Genomic DNA, 18,190 nt, shown 5'->3' with positions numbered 1-18,190 from the left:
GTCTTCAGTGTCGCATGATTCTTCAGAAATCAAGAAACATTTCTGATTATTATCAATATAGAAAACAGTTGTGCTGTTTGATATTTTTTGTGGAAAGTGTAATACAGTTCATAAGTTTGAGTAAAGTAAGAAGGAAGAAGTAATGATTTTTTGAATTCAGCAAGGACACAAAAATCTAAAGTGACATTTAATACAATTAAAATGTTAAAGATTTCTATTTCAGAAAAAAAAGATGTTCATTTAACTTTCTATTATAATCCTGAAAAAAAGCATCACTGTTTCCACAAAAAAAATATTATGCAACAAAAACATTTATTCAGCATTTATAATTTTAAGAGCCATTAGTAATAACTGAGCACCAAATCCACATCAAATGATTTCTGAAGGATCATGTGACACTGAAGACTGGATAAATGGCTACTGGAATAGCTTTGCCATCACAGGAATAAATTACTTTTTAAAATATATATAAAAACAGCTAACAGTTCATTTTAAATAGTAATATTATTTCACAATATTACTTAGTTTTCAGTTTTATTTGTTTTTGATCAAATAAATGCAGCCTTGGTGAACATAAAATACTTTGTTTAAAAACATTAATTAAAACAATCTTAATTATTCCCAAGTTTGGACTGGTATACACATTGTGATTCTAATAACTGAAAATCAGTAAAATACACATAATACAGTATAATACTTATAATGCAAACTAAAAAGACTTATCTGAGAAACAATACTTGGTGCTACTTTTGTGTTGCTTTGTTTACATATTGTCCATAATGTTAATTTATATCAGTTTTAAGATGATGTTTCTTGCATATCCAGATACAAATGGACAAGATAACAGATCATTTAGGGCAAAAAGCTAGAGCAGATATTTATTTCATCATATGTAGACCAGCTGCTACGTTTTGAACATACTGTGCTGTCTGAATAATTCAGGCCTATCAATAAATTAGCCTGTAGATCACGTGATCGCAGAGCAGGAAGTGCTTCTCAGACAGATGTCTCCCTTGAACAGGACACCATGGAACTGTTTACAGAGAGCATGTGAACTGAAAGCCAGTATAGTGCAAGGTTACATTTGTGTGCTTATTTGACACCTGTTGGCCCTAATATGTTCAGAATAGTGTGATTAATGGAAAAATATATCTTAATCTGTTGTTTGTGTAGCATGGAATATCAAGATCTTAAATGACAAACACTAGAATGTCAAGAACAAAAATTAAAGGATTCACTAATTCATGTGCTGACTGAAATATTTTACATGTTTGTTTACCATGTTTACAATTAAAAAATAACTTAAGTTTTGAATTTTACATGATGGTTTGAATTTTTTTCCTGTTTTTTTTTTTTTTTTGAGAAAAAATTAATTATACACCCACACACCAAGAGCTTGTACCACTCCAAAGAGAAAGGAAAAATTTAAATTGCATCATATGACCCCTTTAATGCTCCCTCCTGAAAAAGGCACATAATAATATAAAAACTAACTCCTTCCCTATGCATATGTCCTATCTCCAGGACATTTTGCGTATGATTATTACTTTCTTGTATATTGTCTTTGGTATTGTTTACTGTTGTATGCATGTGTTATGATAGAATCACTAGCTAGTTAATATAACCTCACTTATACCATGTTTGGTATCTATGAATTCACCTTTTGATGATCTAAATGAGACTGTATATTATATGTTGATATCTATGCAACATATTAGTGTTCTAACAGTTCAAGAGTTCTAACTTCAAGAGTTTTTCCATCAACACCCAATCCAGTTACATATGCAAAATACCCAACTTGAAGACAAATAGTTGTAAACTTTCCCTCAAAAAAGTTCAAGACACCTTTGGCTCTTTGATCCCCTTGAGATGTGACCTCCACATAACTTAAAAGGCTTGCTTCTAGTCTCTTCTCTCATCACCTTCCCATCTTCTGCTGGGCCAGCACAGCTGCATCCGGCAGGCCTTGACTACAGCCACGTCTTCACTCTTTAATAAACTCTCCCAATCACCACTGAGTCAGAATAACATCTTTGGAGTTCATCACCATTCAAACCCGGAAGAACGTGATCACAATTCCAACACCATCACCACTGATGGATTCACTCAGGTGGTTAACTGACTCCTTTTCTTAGCTTCATCCGTTTCTCTAACAGTTTCATTCATCCAGTCTCACTTGCCCTTCCCTCGGTTCTGAGTGATTATATGTTTGCTTGTTTAGATTAGTTCTGTGTGTTAGTGCTTAGTTAATGAAATTCTTTCATGAGTCTCTTTCACGATCCGATCTAGCTACATGCTCTAAAGCAGTACTGTGAGAAATGCATTTTCTGTGGCTAAGAAAATAGAATTTCTTAGAGTTGATATGAAATTACACTGGATGTTCGCTGGACAAACGGATTAGTTGATGGCAATTTAATTCTGCTACAGTTACTACTGGCAGCTGATATAAATAATTGCATTCAATCATAATTTATTATATCCATTTCCGTTTCGAGCTAACATTCACCCCAAACATTTGAACAGTGGTGTGACCAAATTAGCCATCAAATGTTTGTAATTTAGGTTTTTAATTGCTGTATATTGCACATTAATTAGCAATTTAAAATGTTTCACAACTTCTTGAATTTGACCTTAGTAGCTATATTATATCATAAATATTATTATAATTGTATATTAACCCTGAAACAACATACAGAACTACCAAATTTTGCTACAAGTTTGATTGCATCATATTAATTGCTGTTAATAGTGTTCATCATCTGTTTGATTACATCTTTAATTGATTTTTCCGTACATTTCTGCCATATGCACATAAACTGACAGTCACCACTGATAAGCTACTACTAAATATTGTAGAAACTTAATTTTCTGAAAAGTTGCTTTGCAACGATTTGTATCGTAAAAAGCGTTATACAAATAAACTTTAATTGAATTGAATATTAGTGGGTGACTTACTTTCTCAATGGAAGACAGAAGACATTTATTTTTTAATTCACATCTTTATTACTTACAAAAATAATGACCAACATTCTGCATTAATGACAAAAACGGCTCATATGCAGTGGGCCTTTTCATTTTCTGTATCAAAGCTTGCATCAGAACTCAGCCAGCTCACCCACTGCCAATCCAAACACTCTCCATTCTCACAAACAAGTCCACTCCAGGATATGCTCTCAATCAGAAGAGCCACATAGGAACAAATAAATATAGACCTTTTTCTTCTTTTTTTACTTCAAGTCAGAATTAAAGCACTTTTTGATCCTGCGTTTCTGGATAAGAGAGGAATATTGCAGAAATGAACCACCCAAATGTCCGTTTGGCACAACTTCACTGTTCCACATTTCCAGATCAATATCAATGTCTAATACAGCCATTAGGATTATGAATATATAGAATCTAAAAAAACAAGACCAATGCATTCCCCTCCTAGTCATCCAACTCTGTATTTACTTGTGTTAAGCTCTGTTGCTTTCCTACACACAGATAATTAGAAAACAAGCTTGTTCAGATGCTCCAGAAACAAGTGTGAAGCCACAAAATTTTAATGGCTTTAAAATATGAGATGCTCTGGGAACAAGGCACTTGGAGGCCAGGACTATTTAGAGACACAAAAGAAACGAGATCCACTGAATACTGTTGCTTTCAGTGCAAGCATCATCATTGCCATGCACATCAAACCTTGCTATTAGGATGCTCTGACACTAATGGGTAACATTGTAGATTTTAAAACACACAAGTCTTGACATACTAAGCAGACATCACTGCATCTCATTCAAACAAAATAAATATTCTTATCATTCCTTATTAATGCACATTTGTAAAAAGAGATACATAACTGTAACATCCCCACGCCAAGAAATTCTTACTGAAAATAAGGTCCATTTTGTAACTTTAGTCCCCCATAGTAACTTAACACAGGAACATCAACAGCTACTTCTGTGAGCTGGGAAAGTTTCAATGTATAACCAGTAGCAGGCGATAAGACTACATTCTTGGAATGAGAACGATTCTAGCCTCACAACAAATGCTAATGAGGCTTCCACCTGCTCAAATCTATTCACAGCCAAGTCCAGTGTTCTGCTCATATTTGTGCTTCTAGTGTTTGGATTCGTAAAGTAGGGATTGGTTATTAGTGCAAACAAACCCAGCCTGGAACCAGCAATCCACTGTCTGTTAGAAAAATTGGGGTGGAATTTTGCAACAGGCCAATATAAAGCCAAATGTCTCTAGAAAAGAGCAGAAGGGACAGAAGAATGGTGGTCCTGTGCTTTGGTCAATCTGATTCAGTCAGTATGACATTCCCAATGCTCCTACTGCAGCAGCTTTTGGTTGAGGACCTCCCAGATCATAGCTTTCCTGAAATACGGCATTTGATTCTAGAGAGAGAGAGAGATGCATGTATTATTGAGACATGTATTAATATGCATGTGTTAGTGTGTGTATACACAAAGTACCTGTCTGAATGTGAGGTTGCGTCCTCGGGAGATATAATCAGCATATTTGCATACGAACACACCACAATCACTACCATTCTTCTGCTGAGGGATCTCCTACAAACAATAATTAGAACAGAGCTGAACTCTTACAGTATTAAGACAGATTGACAGAATGAAATGCTCTTCTACAGCAGTCAAATTCAAATTTTTAACTTGGAATATTGGTCGAATTTCAAATTTAAAAATGCAATTAAGTGCAAAAAAAAAGAGGTATTATATTTAAGTAAAACTCCACACACACAAACAAAATGTTCTGTTACTTGGAATAAAATAAGCATGAACTGAAATAAAAAACTGAAAATGTATTAAAAAGCCAGTTGCTTGAAGTACTTAAATACTAAACTAAATAAACTAAAGCAAATAAATAAAAAGGAGTAAAACTATACAGACATAAAAAAAGAAAAAAAAATACTAAAACTAAGATTAAAGTAGATAAAAATAAAATATAACCTAATTTAAAATATAAAATACATTTAAAACAATGCAGACTCGTACTTTTTTTCTTTTTTTTTTTGCAAATAGTGCTGTTCCATTTATATTTATGTTGTGCCCTCTTGTGGATCTATTTAACAATGTTGATTTTTAAAAAAAAAAAACTGGTGATCACTGAGTTCTTGAAGCTTTTACCCTGAAATATTAAAGTGCCCTCTACAGGGCATACACAGCAATCAGGGAGTTAAATTTAATACCTTTTAAGATCTTTTTTAAGACTCATTCCATACATTTTAAGACCTCATCGCCACTCCAAGTTTTAACTGGTTACACTTTACACTGGCGACACTTTAACTTACATTTATTATATATTGATTGTAAGGTAGCACAACTAAACAGACCAACTTTGTGATAACTTCTTACCAATACAACATAATTCAGAAGGGTGGGAACAAAGCACAAAATAATTAACTGAGCGACTAACCAATGCAACCCAAGAAACAAGAATTAGACCAATAAACAAAACAATTGACAAAACTTATTGAGGAGGGAAAATAAAGCTCTCCGAGCTAACGGGACAATGAGTTCACACAGTATATTCAAAAGATGCATTTGTAACATCAACTCTTATAACTCTCTGCAAACCATAGCTGTTTTGTGGAACTCTTCTCATGACAAACATCTGACTTGATTTGATCAAGTGTGAATGATCATGGAAGGTAAAATAATGATCACAACTATTACATCCTTTTAATTGTGCATCCCAAGCCCATGCTAGTAAATAAAAAAAAAAAACAGCCCAAATTAGTGCAATTACCATGTCCCAAATATAAAAATGTAATTTCCATCCCTAAAATACTTAGTCATTGTTATGCACATTTATCATAAACACAGCTCAAATGCTTCCTACTAGTGTGGCCCAAAACATTTACCAGTTTTATTACAGGTAGAATGCAAAATTTCATGCAAGCATTTCAACCAAATGTAATTTATGCAATATTTAAAACCTTTAACCCACTGGGGAAAATCAACCCATTGCAACAGTTTAAAAGCAGCCCAATTTCATGGAAACAACAACAACAACAACCCTGCATCCAACATGAGCTGCAGAAGTCAGATTCACTAATCATGGGTCAAAAGTAAGGAGAGAAGACTGACAAGATGTTGGAGGATTTGCTCCTTAACAGATAGCGAGCTCATTGACAATGAAAGTGAACTGCCAGCGCTTATTTCAAAAGGGATTTAAATACCTCACAGATTGATAGCGGCGACATGATGCTCGAAAATTAAATGCAATATTAGAATGTTTGCGGGAGCGGATGGGACTGAGAGCATGCGTAGCGAGCATAGTGTTCCTGTGGCTCAGTGGTAGAGCATTACGTTAGCAGCACAAAAGGTTGTGGGTTTGATTCCCAGGGGAACACATGTTAGGTAAAAAAAAATTTATAGCCTGAATGCACTGTAAGTCGCTTTGGATAAAACGTCTGATAAATGTAAAACAAACAAGCATGCGGTAATGGTCAGAAATTCAGCAAGAGCGGGATCAACAAGCCCCGCGTTATCACACAGCAGAGCATTCAGTCAGTGAGCGCCGTAACAGATGCCTTCAAATCTTGCGGGATTCCATAAATAAATTACACAGAACCCCACTATTCGGACAAATATACACAATGAACAAAGATGATACACAATTTAATACTTTGGTAAATGCTATTTAAGACTTTTTAAGGGCCTTAATTTTCTCTAAATTGATTTATCAACTTTTAATACTTTTTAAGACCCTGTGGACACCCTGCCCTATTATGGTTTTTTGAAAATTACCTTTTATGCAGTGTGTAACACAGCTCTAAGTGAATGAAAACATCCTGCAAAGTTTTAAGGGGTCCTATTATGCTCTTTTACAAGGTCTTGATTTTGTTTTGGAGGTGTACTACAAAAGGCTCTCATACTAGGTTGTTCGAAAAACATATTTTCCACGTATTTTACATTTTTACAACACCTCTCTCCCCAGTCTGTCATGAACCGCTGTAATAGTTCCTGTATCAAATGAAGGCCCGCCTTCTGAAATACAAAATGCGCTGTGATTGGTTAGCTGGGCCAGTCTGTGATGTGACTGACAGCACTCGGCGCCTGGTCGGGAAATGTCATACCCCCTCTCATAGCCGCCTGCTGTGAGTTTGTGTAAATATTGAGTCAAAATCAAATCAATTTGACCGCGATTTAAACCCGGATGATTGTAACCACTCTAAGATCGTCTGCCTTGGGAAAGCTAGCGTGTCTCCAATATAGTAATAACACTCATTATGTTCTCTAGTGCAGCTCAACCAGGTCTCGTCCCATTCGTCGGAAAATATGCATTGTAGTCCAAACGAGTCATTCGTTGTAGTTTTTGAAATGTGATTTCTGTTAAATAAAATATCTCCTTTTGAATTGGACTTTGAGCTTTGTAACTTTGAAGATCTTTTTTATGCTCAAACAGCAACATTACAGACTAACTGAAGTTGAAAAACTGAAAAAGCATAATAGCACCCCTTTAAATCTGAAAGTGCACAGTGTATAAAGTTCTTGTCTCTCAAAAGAAAGAGTCGATTCTGAATCATCGAAACGAGTCGTTTTTAAAACGAATCCCAAGCGTTTCATGTTGAAGTCAACATGAAAATTAGCATATTGCCCTCCCACTTGTTGGTCTTTTAGCATTGGACTGAATGAATATGCAAATACACATTCTTTGCCACTAGATAAGAGTGGTAAAAATAGCGGTTTCCCCGGTAACACAGTACACAAAGCAGCACTGCTCACAAATGCTGCTTTATCAGACATTACAAGCATGATGAAATGAAAATAAGACCAATCGGACCAATCACCGCAGATTTGCATCACGCAAAGGAGGGGTTTGGAAAAATTAATCTTTAAGGGAACCGTCTGGGAGTCATTGAGCAGGTAAAAATAAATGCATATTATTAGACAATGAAAGTGTTTTTTGACCTTGCATGCATTTCAACCTGTTGTTGGGGACCAAAATATGAACCTTTCATTACCCATAATAGGGGCACTTTAAATTATTTTTGAATTTTGGTAATACTGAAAACACTGAATTGTATATCTTGGTCCTGTTGACATTCCTTTACTGTTCTTGTAAGATTTTTTATAATTATACATGTGCTTACAGAAGGTCGTAGACTGCTCAAGGTCCACTTTGACGTGTCCAAATCTTTGCCCTTCTTCACCTTGAACTCTTCTTTCAGATAAAGCCTATTGGACAGATACAGTCATTAGGCTAATAATATAACCAAGCACAGTCCCCTTTGAAAAACAAACTATGAGCGCTAACTTTAACACGCATATACTTAACCTCATCAGCACAAAAAGCAAACTTACACAACCCTTCATTTTAGCTACACAGTACATGCAGCACAGTATATCCAGTATGATGACATTATTATACATATATAATTATGTACGTACGTCACACATTATCACTTACAAAATCATGTTGCAGATGTCATCATGCCTTTGACCCATGGAATCATATGATCGTACAGACTTTGATTTGAAGTCAACAACCTACCATGGTAAAAGGAATAATTACATTACACAAACATCAAAACCTCATAACACATACACATGTGAATTAAAAAAAAAGCAGCGTTTTTTATTTGCTAATGAAAGCCAATCAACAATCCAATAACTGTTCATCAAGCACCAAACAATAAATGCTTGTCTTTTTCACTGTGCCACAGCAGACTGTTCAAGCTCTAAGGGTTTCTAATGTTTGAATTCATGATACATAGAGTTTATTACTCACAACAAGGGACCAGTGAACACCCAGGTGAAGGGGGACCAAAATGATGTCATACAGGAAGAGGTCTACAGCCTTAGTCCACCGCCGTACTGCAGCATGTCCACCACTATGCAACTTGGGAAAGAGGAAGGTACTGAAAGAGTAGACCTTCCTGCCCCCTACTTCCTGCTCACTGCGGGACATCACGAGATTCATGTAGAAGTTGATCACCTGAAAGTGACAGGGTTTTAATTTGATTAATTATTTGATCAATGTAAGTGTAATTATTTGATTAGAGAGAGGTCACAAATGACACACATTCTGATTTAAGACTTTGAAAGACTAAAAAGGAAACAATAATAGTTCATTTCATGTTATGGCCAGTAACCAATAAATGGTTCATTAAAATTTGTGCTATTTTGCCAAAATAAATATTAATATTTTTTATACAAAATATTACAAATTATATAAATATATGATATTTAATTAACATAAGAAAAATGACCACACACTATAAGTATATTTACACTTTATAATGTACACTATGAAATAATGACAAATACGTTGAAATTTGCTAAAGACTATTTGACATTGTTATCATATTATTACGTTTTTTTAAATATGACCTTTAATAGAGCATTACATGATGGCAAAAGTATTGTAAAAATACACAACTAAATATCCAATATCAGCCAATACTAAGAAGTAAACAAGTTATCCAGTATGGTACCAATATATTATGCATTCCTAAGAAGCCTTTTAAAATGATGCTACCTCATCGTTGAGCCAGCTGCCCTCTTGCAGGGTTGCCAGATCCCTCTGTGTGATACGCAGTTTGAACGCACTGCACAGAACCAGGTTTGGATCAGTTTGAGCAATAGCAGCACTCACTTCCTGCTGCATCTCCTGTTACATGATACAAAGACAATACTGTGAGTCAAAGCAGAAGGAAAGGAACAAATTTGCCTGAACTGTAAATGAAGAAAAAAAAAAAGTCTTTATATAAAAAAAAAAGAGGTTCACACATTTCACAGATATTGGCATATCCCTATTTACATGGCATTCACTAATACCCAAGAAAATAAGACATGCATTTCTTTAACATGTCTTATAAACATGTTTATGTGACATTTATAATCAAAATATGACCAAATTCTAAATTAATACAAAAATATTCCTGTGCATCCATCTATAAAATATATCTTAAACACTGCTAAACAAGCAACAACCAGACAGAGCATGGTATAATAACAGTTATAAAGGACTGGATTTTGTTTGAGACACTAACCTTGGTCAGTCTGGGAAACTCCTCCTCACCGCGCCTCACTGTATCTGTAATCAGTTCAGATCTGGAAGGTAGCGAAGGTCCTGCAACCAATTCTTTCTCCTTAAGATTCAACCTGGCTTCAACCTCAGCTGACAGATCCACATCTACAGCCTGGACAGAGGGTGAGGAAGAGAGGAAAGAAAAAATTACAAAACAGACTAATAATAATAATAATAATAATAATAATAAAAACAAAAATAATAAACCCACAGAACACTGTTTTCACAAAACATTTCAATCTCTGATTTAAAATAAATGAATAACATCTTCAGATTAATATTTTAATACTTGTTCATCTGTAGAAATCACAAGCACTTACAATTTTTCTTGCAGTTTGATTAACCAAGGCTCCTTCCTTGATGTCACTTGCTGGAGTGCTTCGATTAACATCTAGTGTTCTATAACGGATTTAAAAATAAATACATTTAAAATCAAAAAATGAACATATGCATTTATTAATCAATAATGCTTTTGAATCTAGTTAAAGTGTTACCTGTCTTTAGCCTGCATCAGTGGATCCCGCCACACAGACATATTAGATATGGCTGAAGGCAAAAATGGAAAATTTGATTTGACGGTTAAAAATGGAAGCAACACATCAAAAGTTTAAAATCATTTCAGATAGTTACAGGAAAACAGCACAAAAGAAAAGCAGTGGGTGTAATTAGGCTCACCTCTGACTGGAGCAGGTCTGCTCAAGTCAGTACTGCGACTGATGGAGGTGTGTCCGTTTGCCTTGTGTCTATCAAGGGAGAAAGTTGTGCTAAACATTTTAATGAACATAGCATTAACTTTCTCTAGCCATGCTACACTGATTTTTAAAAGTGTTCGAAGGGCTCACGCACTTACATTGGAGGCTTCATCCGTCCAAACGGCAATGGTTTGCTCTTTGAGTATTTCTCTGACGCCATCTCTACCAGCTTCCTGTAATGCTCTCGATCGCTCTCTCTCAGTGCCTACTCAAAAGACAGATGCTCAGGAAATCACAGACATAAAGGCATTAAGTTTCAAGTAAATTAAAAATCAGTTTTCCTACCTCCTCCACGGTCAGGCAAGGTTTGTGTGTACGGCTCGGATGCTCCATCTCAGCCGGTCTTGTGCTTAGCCCGTGGGCAGTGCAAGACGGCACTAGCTTCAAGGATCTGCGCACCTCCCTGCCTTTGTCCTGGCTTCCCTTGTACAGCATTGGTCCACTGCTCAAGGAGATAAATACACAGACGTTAAAGGGATAGTTCACCCAAAAATGAAAATGATGTCATTAATGACTCAACCTCATGTCGTTCCAAACCCGTGAGACCTCCGTTCATCTTCGGAACACAGTTTAAGATATTTTAGATTTAGTCCGAGAGCTTTCAGTCCCTCCATTGAGAATGTATGTACGGTATACTGTCCACGTCCAGAAAGGTAATAAAAACATCTTCAAAGTAGTCCATGTGGCATCAGGGGTCCGTTAGAATTTTTTGAAGCATTGAAAATACATTTTGGTCCAAAAATAGCAAAAAGACTTACGACTTTATTCAGCATTGACTTCTCTCCCGGGTCTGTTGTGAGCGCGTTCACAGCACTGCAGTTTAGTGATATCCGGTTCGCGAACGAATCACTCGATGTAACCGGATCTTCTTGAACCAGTTCACCTAATCGAACTGAATCGTTTGAAACGGTTTCCGTCTACAATAAGCATTAATCCACAAGTGACTTAAGCTGTTAACTTTTTTAACATGGCTGACACTCCCTCTGAGTTCAAATAAACCAATATCCCGGAGTAATTCATTTACTCAAACAGTACACTGACTGAACTGCTGTGAAGAGAGAAGTGAAGATGAACACGAGCCGAGCCAGATAACGAACGAAAGATTGACTCGTTCCCGAGTCAAGAACCGGTTGCATCGGTTTTCGGATCACCAGTAGTGATGGGAAGTGCTGTTCTTTTCCGCAAACCGGTTCTTTCGGACAGTTTGATTCAATAAACCGGTTGCCGAAAACGGTTCACCAGTTCTTTTGCGCTCGACGTAATGACTACATTGGCGATGATTGCCCTTGATTCAAGCCTTCGGTTTACCCGCGCTCATAACATTAGCACAGAATCGGTTCAGAATCAATCATCAAAAGAACCAGTTCAGTTCAGAGGCGCTGTGTGTCAGTCTGCTTCACACTGAATCACGCATGCGCAGTATCATCAGCTCCTCGGTTCTCGAATCGGACGTGTCCGATAGAAACGGTTCTTGACTCGAGAACGAGTCAATGTTTCGTTCGTTATCTGGCTCGGTCAGCAGTTCAGTCAGTATACTGTTTGAGTAAATGAATTACTCCGGGATATTAGTTTATTTGAACTCAGAGGGAGTGTCAGCCATGTTAAAAAAAGTTAACAGCTTAAGTCATTTGTGGATTAATGCTTATTGTTGACGCGAACCCTTTCAAACGATTCAGTTCGATGTGGTGAACTGGTTCAAGAAGATCCGGTTACATCGAGTGATTCGTTCGCGAACCGGATGTGAGGTGAACGCGCTCATAACAGACCCGGGAGAGAAGTCAATGCTGAATAAAGTCGTAGGTTTTTGATATTTTTGGACCAAAATGTATTTTCGATGCTTCAAAAAATTCTAACGGACCCTCTGATGTCACATGGACTACTTTGATGATGTTTTTATTACCTTTCTGGACGTGGACAGTATACCGTACATACATTTTCAATGGAGGAACAAAAAGCTCTCGGACTAAATCTAAAAAATCTTAAACTGTGTTCCGAAGATGAACGGAGGTCTTACGGGTTTGGAACGACATGAGGGTGAGTCATTAATGACATAATTTTCATTTTTGGGTGAACTATCCCTTTAAACAATGTCGAAAGGACAAATCCTTTTACTATCAGCAACCATCCAGAACATGGATTACAGTTACAAAGCAGAAGTATCTCTGGTTGTGGTATCAAAATAGAACTTGAAATACTGTATAGTATATTCTGTTTAATACTTCATTTGATAGGTAAGGTTTGCTTACTAATGTCAGAAAAAAAAGCTTTTGATTATTAATGTGTAAAGACGTTTAGAGGCAGTTCATTCTTTGCTCACTGACAGCAATGTACACAACAGTACATAAGTAAACAAACAAAGATACTGCCGTTAGTAATTTGGTGACCAGTTTGCTTTCTTCAATACAATGATAGAAAAGGAATAGGGAAGAAGAAAACCATGACCTTGTTTTAAACTAAATATTGTGCATATTTGGTTTTAATAAACACTTATTGTTTGCATAAAGCATGACTCTTCGTTATAGCTGAGTGTTTGTTGTGTGGCTTAAATTATGTCCATATCCTGTGTGCATCATGTGATGTGGGAAAACTGAAGATCACATGTTGCTCTTTTTATACAAACAGAAATTTACAATCTCTCCTTTAATCATGTAAAAATTTAGTCATTACAACTTTATATTCATCCCATCAGAAAATGTAACCATTAATAAGGTGACAAATGACAAAAGCTTTGAGAAGACTTTGAGAAGACTAAAGAAACAGCTCAAATAGTGGAAAATATGACTAAATGATACTTACTCAGGTTTCCATAAAGCCTGGGGGTTGTGGTGGACATTGGCTGCTGTTCTTTCTTTACTTTTAAGTCCAATTTCTATATGTTTATCTGAAGAGAGATAATTGTAAATCATTAATAAACTCACAGACTGTAGATAGGTATAAAATAAGCTTTATGTACAGTGCACTACCATTTAAAAATTTTGTTTGTACATTTTTTTCTGCAATGAATATAAAGTTCCAAACAACAACAACAACAATCTAACTGACCCCAAAGTTGAGCAGTAATGCATGTCTGTCAAATTTTTACCAGATCACAAAGACACATGGGGCAGTGAGATCACACTCACCCATCCTGTCACTCTCAATCCATGAACTCAGGCTGTTGATGTGTATGTCATCAATACCCATAAAGGCAACCCTGCCAACCTGAGCCACCAGTGAGCAAAACAAGACACAATGCATGAAACCAAGGCTGTACAAACAATGCATGCATTTACAAGTGCTTAGTAGTGATTATATAAACATACCTCTGTAAAGGCTTTCTGCTTTTCATGTTCTGCCTTTCTGTGGTGTTTTGATCGGAACAGCCCTGCAATCCCTGCAAAAGTCTTCTTGACAACCCTGATGATCACATCTGTAGAAAGATGACACACATATGAATAAAAGTCTTTGACTGAGAAATGTCAGTTAGGCACTACTGTTAACATGGATGAGCTAATCTAAATATTTACCATGTCTTGCTCTTTTGACCTCTGGATATTCGGTCACACAATCAGCTGAGTACACACTGCAACCCATGAGAAAATGAAACACTTCAAGTCAGTGCATCAGATGCATCAAAGGACTAGTTGACTCAAAAATTAAAATTTACTCACCTTCAGGCCATCAAAGATGTAGAGGAGTTTGTTCATCAGAACAAATTTGGAGAAAATTTACATTACCTCACTTGCTTACCAATGGAACCTCTGTAGTAAATGGGTGCCGTCAGAATGAGAGTCAAAACAGCTGATAAAAACGTGAAAATAATACACAAGTAATCCACACAACTCAGGTCCATCAATTAATTTATTGTGAAGTAAAAAGCTGCGTGTTTGTAAGAACGTCAAACTACTGCTTCTAGCTAACATATGAGTCCTCTATCCATAATACAGCTCTATCCAGTAAAAGTAATTTTGTCTGAATCAAGAGAGTAACATGCACAGATCAAGCACAATTTACAAGTTAAAACAGTCTAAAACAGTTCTAAACAAATATGTCAGTGTATTGTAATGTGAGAGGACAACAGTATGTATTCACTGGAGAAATTGTTATTATTGACTATTGATTATTAATGACTTGATGATGCATTTGTTCATTACAAACACACTGCTTATCACTTCACAAGACATGGATGACTTGTGGATTTCTGTGATGGTTTTATCAGCTGTTTGAACTCTCATTCTGATGGCACCCATCACTTCAGAGGTCTACAGCTGAGCAAGTGATGTACTGCTAAATTTCTCTAAATCTCTTCCAATGTAGAAACAAACTCATTTAGATCTTGGACTTTAAGATCTTTAAAATAAATCAACAAACTTTTCATTTTTAAATAATCTTTTCCTTAACAAAAATCTTTAAAATAAATCATCAGACTCACAGGTAAACAGAATCACATGGCTTTCTTAAAGAACATTCATACAGCTGTCTTAACACTTTTCAATATTGTGCAGGCACAGATCTGTAATAACTCTAATCACAACAAACATTTCGTAAGTTAACTTTATGTTTAACGGATTCCTATTAATTTAAAGACAATACTAAAATACTTTTAGCACTGTTTGCTAAAAGTAGATCGTCTATTGACGAATTGTTTACATTGGACTGATTTTTGTGCCCCCATAGACAAATACAACATGCTACACTGCCTATTGTTTCATGTAAACAAAAACTGACACCAGAAAAAATACAAGACTCTCTGCGTTAATTAAAACAGAATCCAACAGTAATTATGGTTATTCAAAAACGAGGAATACAAAAGGACAAATACCACACCTCTGATAGTTGCGTTTGGCGGGCCTGCTGTTCTCCAGCCGCTGCGCGTCTGTGCCCGCGGCTCGATCTAACGTTACACCGTTACTGTGCTCACTAGGCCAGGCTGCGGATTTCTCACTAGAAAAAGGCACGAAGAGCGACGATAATCCGTCAACTATCCATTCATACATCACAAACCACCACGATGAATAAGACTCCGCCTCGTTTTTTAGTGCCAGGTCTACACTGAAGATTGTGAACCCGAAATTGACGCACTCGTGTTTCACCAGCCTTCCGTAGCCGTACGTTCTCTGCGTCACTGATTTGTCAAATGCGACACCGCAGCACTGCTCGTCGGCTAAGCCCTCCCACTCTTCACTGCGCTGAGATTGACGTTCCTTTACACCGCCAGTTAAGGCGCTGCCGAGCAGCAAATAGTAAGTACTTGGTAATGACTGTCATATATTACGTGTATGCTGATTTTGAATTGTTGGTATATGAGTAAGGTGATTTTTTTTGTTAAAAACTAAACACAATTGAATTACTTACGTTTTATCTGTATATTACGTGTATGCTGATTTTGAATTGTTGGTATATGAGTAAGGTGATTAGTTTTACAGCTAAATATTTGGCGGGACATATAATGCAACCAATCAGACGCGCAACTGAAGATCACGTGTCTCAAAGCGTAAGAAAAATGTCGAGTGGGTATGCTTGTTTTACTTATTGAATGTTCTATGTTTTTTTCACGGAAAAGGCATGTAAAGTATTTTAAACAACATGACATTACATATTCTCAGTCTTAGCTTCAGCTAAGCTTTATATTGCGCAAGACAATTACAAGTAATTACTAAGCATTACAAAATGTATTGTCTATTTAAATATAGCATGACAGGTCACTACACTGCAAAGACATGAAATGTAAATTTTAAAAGGGTCTGCTGTACAATAGTATGGCAAACCAGCCACGACCAGCTACACACGTGACTTTTTAAAAAACATTTTTTTATTAAACTGAGCACCTCATTTTGAAATATCACTAATTTTTAATATTATAATATTTAATCCTTCAGTCACTACAACAAACATAAAACTTACAACAAATCCCTATAAATAACAAAACGATGTAACTGTATTGAAACTTGTAAATTAATGTCAGACATCCATTTCAATGTATCATCTGTCTTTGAAGATGAAGAGGGATCTGTCTGCCCTTGGCAATTTTTCTGGAAAAAGTTTAAAACAAAAAATAATAATAATAATTAGGAGAACTTCTAACATATTAGAAAAATATGTAATATTAGCGAACAAGATAAATAAATTTACCGTATGTTTTATTTCAGAGTCCAAGTGGAGTCCTGGAGTTCACCGCATCAATTCCCATTCTTTAAAGGCAAAACAAGTTAACATGAGAATATTATGATTGTATATTCACAGTTACTGACCAGTGAATGTTTAAAACATTTTTAAACATTGAAATGTAGCACAAAATAATCCATAACTAATCATAATTAAGAGAATGATTGCAAAAACATTAGTACAATACAATATGTGTAAGATCTCACTGTAAAATCTTATGTATGTAATGGAACAACATTTGTAAACACCACTAGGTTTCTAAAATAATAAAGTTCAGTTGAGGTCCTGCTGTAAACTAAGACAAGACTTACCTAAGCAACTGGTCCCCAAAATAATTTCTGATTCCATTTTTAAATGTATAATTAAAATAAAACAATGGTTTTTTAAAGGGGGTTTTTAAATAAATTTGTATTATTATTTATTGGTATCATTACATTGAGACTCTTACGTGTTTTAAGGGGGGCAGATTTACAGGACCAATCACAGGCTGCACTGTTGGCTGATGAGTCCCGCTTGTCCTGCTGGCATCAAAGAGGTGCCAAAAAGAGCAGCCAATTGGAGGAAGAGGGTGGTACAATGGGAGCCGTAGTGATTGGTGATTGATGGGACAACCCCTCCCTCGTTGTTGAATGTTGAAGGTCCTAAACAACATCAAACGTGGCATTGTAACTTATTACTACATATTGTGGAATATCAAACATTGTTTAAATGGAATACAACATCTCTAGATGGTTACCTGCCCTGCTGAATGTGAGGCTAGAGGTGTGATTTTGACTGTTGCTTCCTCCTGGTGTTACATGGCCAGTGCTCGGGCTGGTAAGAGCCTTCAGCATCATATTGTGCATGATGATCTGGTGCATCTGTGCATTCTGCATTAGCATCAACTCCACCATTCTGTCATCAAAATGATAAAGTAAGAACTTCTGGCCTACAGTAGGCATAAATCTTGAAGTGGTATTTAAACTCCATTTAATACTCTAACTTCTTATCAGCTACTACTGCATGCAACTTCAACGCCGTGTTTTAATATAGACAGATTCTTATTTATTAAAGTTTATAGTATTTATTTAAAAAATGCAGTCAAAAACAGTCAGATATAAGTATCGTATCTTTTGTTATATTTTATTTCGAAACAGAACTATAGATTATAATATGTATTATTTCACTACTTCGTCACCCTGATTCTTCAAGAATCAGGTCTTATACTTTGTATTTTTAAGGATTTCTTTGAATGAACAGAAAGTGTGAAGAACAGCATT

General features: G+C 36.0%; 1 protein-coding gene across 3 annotated transcripts; it reads right to left on the bottom strand.

Moving 5' to 3' along the window:
* Window positions 1-2,979: 2,979 nt before the first annotated feature.
* On the bottom strand, window positions 2,980-15,942 carry LOC109052903 (sentrin-specific protease 2-like). 3 transcript variants are annotated; one of them, XM_042755024.1, is made up of 17 exons: window positions 15,594-15,942; window positions 14,294-14,349; window positions 14,090-14,196; window positions 13,910-13,988; window positions 13,584-13,668; window positions 11,073-11,232; window positions 10,886-10,992; window positions 10,711-10,799; window positions 10,530-10,581; window positions 10,356-10,434; window positions 9,998-10,147; window positions 9,484-9,615; window positions 8,734-8,940; window positions 8,413-8,492; window positions 8,096-8,180; window positions 4,455-4,550; window positions 2,980-4,376 (listed from the first exon to the last, which is right to left on the bottom strand). In XM_042755024.1, the coding sequence occupies exons 1-17, from the start codon at window positions 15,761-15,763 to the stop codon at window positions 4,311-4,313; spliced, it is 1,800 nt and encodes a 599-aa protein (XP_042610958.1). In that variant the 5' UTR covers window positions 15,764-15,942; the 3' UTR covers window positions 2,980-4,310. The 3 variants fall into 3 exon arrangements, with proteins under 3 accessions (XP_042610958.1, XP_042610960.1, XP_042610959.1); XM_042755026.1 differs by having other exon boundaries at window positions 10,711-10,778; window positions 15,594-15,941; XM_042755025.1 differs by having other exon boundaries at window positions 11,073-11,229; window positions 15,594-15,941.
* Window positions 15,943-18,190: the final 2,248 nt, after the last annotated feature.

This window comes from Cyprinus carpio, unplaced genomic scaffold (genome assembly GCF_018340385.1).
Source record: "Cyprinus carpio isolate SPL01 unplaced genomic scaffold, ASM1834038v1 S000006627, whole genome shotgun sequence".
NCBI classification, from domain to species: Eukaryota; Metazoa; Chordata; class Actinopteri; order Cypriniformes; family Cyprinidae; genus Cyprinus; species Cyprinus carpio.
Note: the sequence above shows the minus strand (reverse complement) of the source record. Positions and strands in the feature narration are given on the sequence as shown.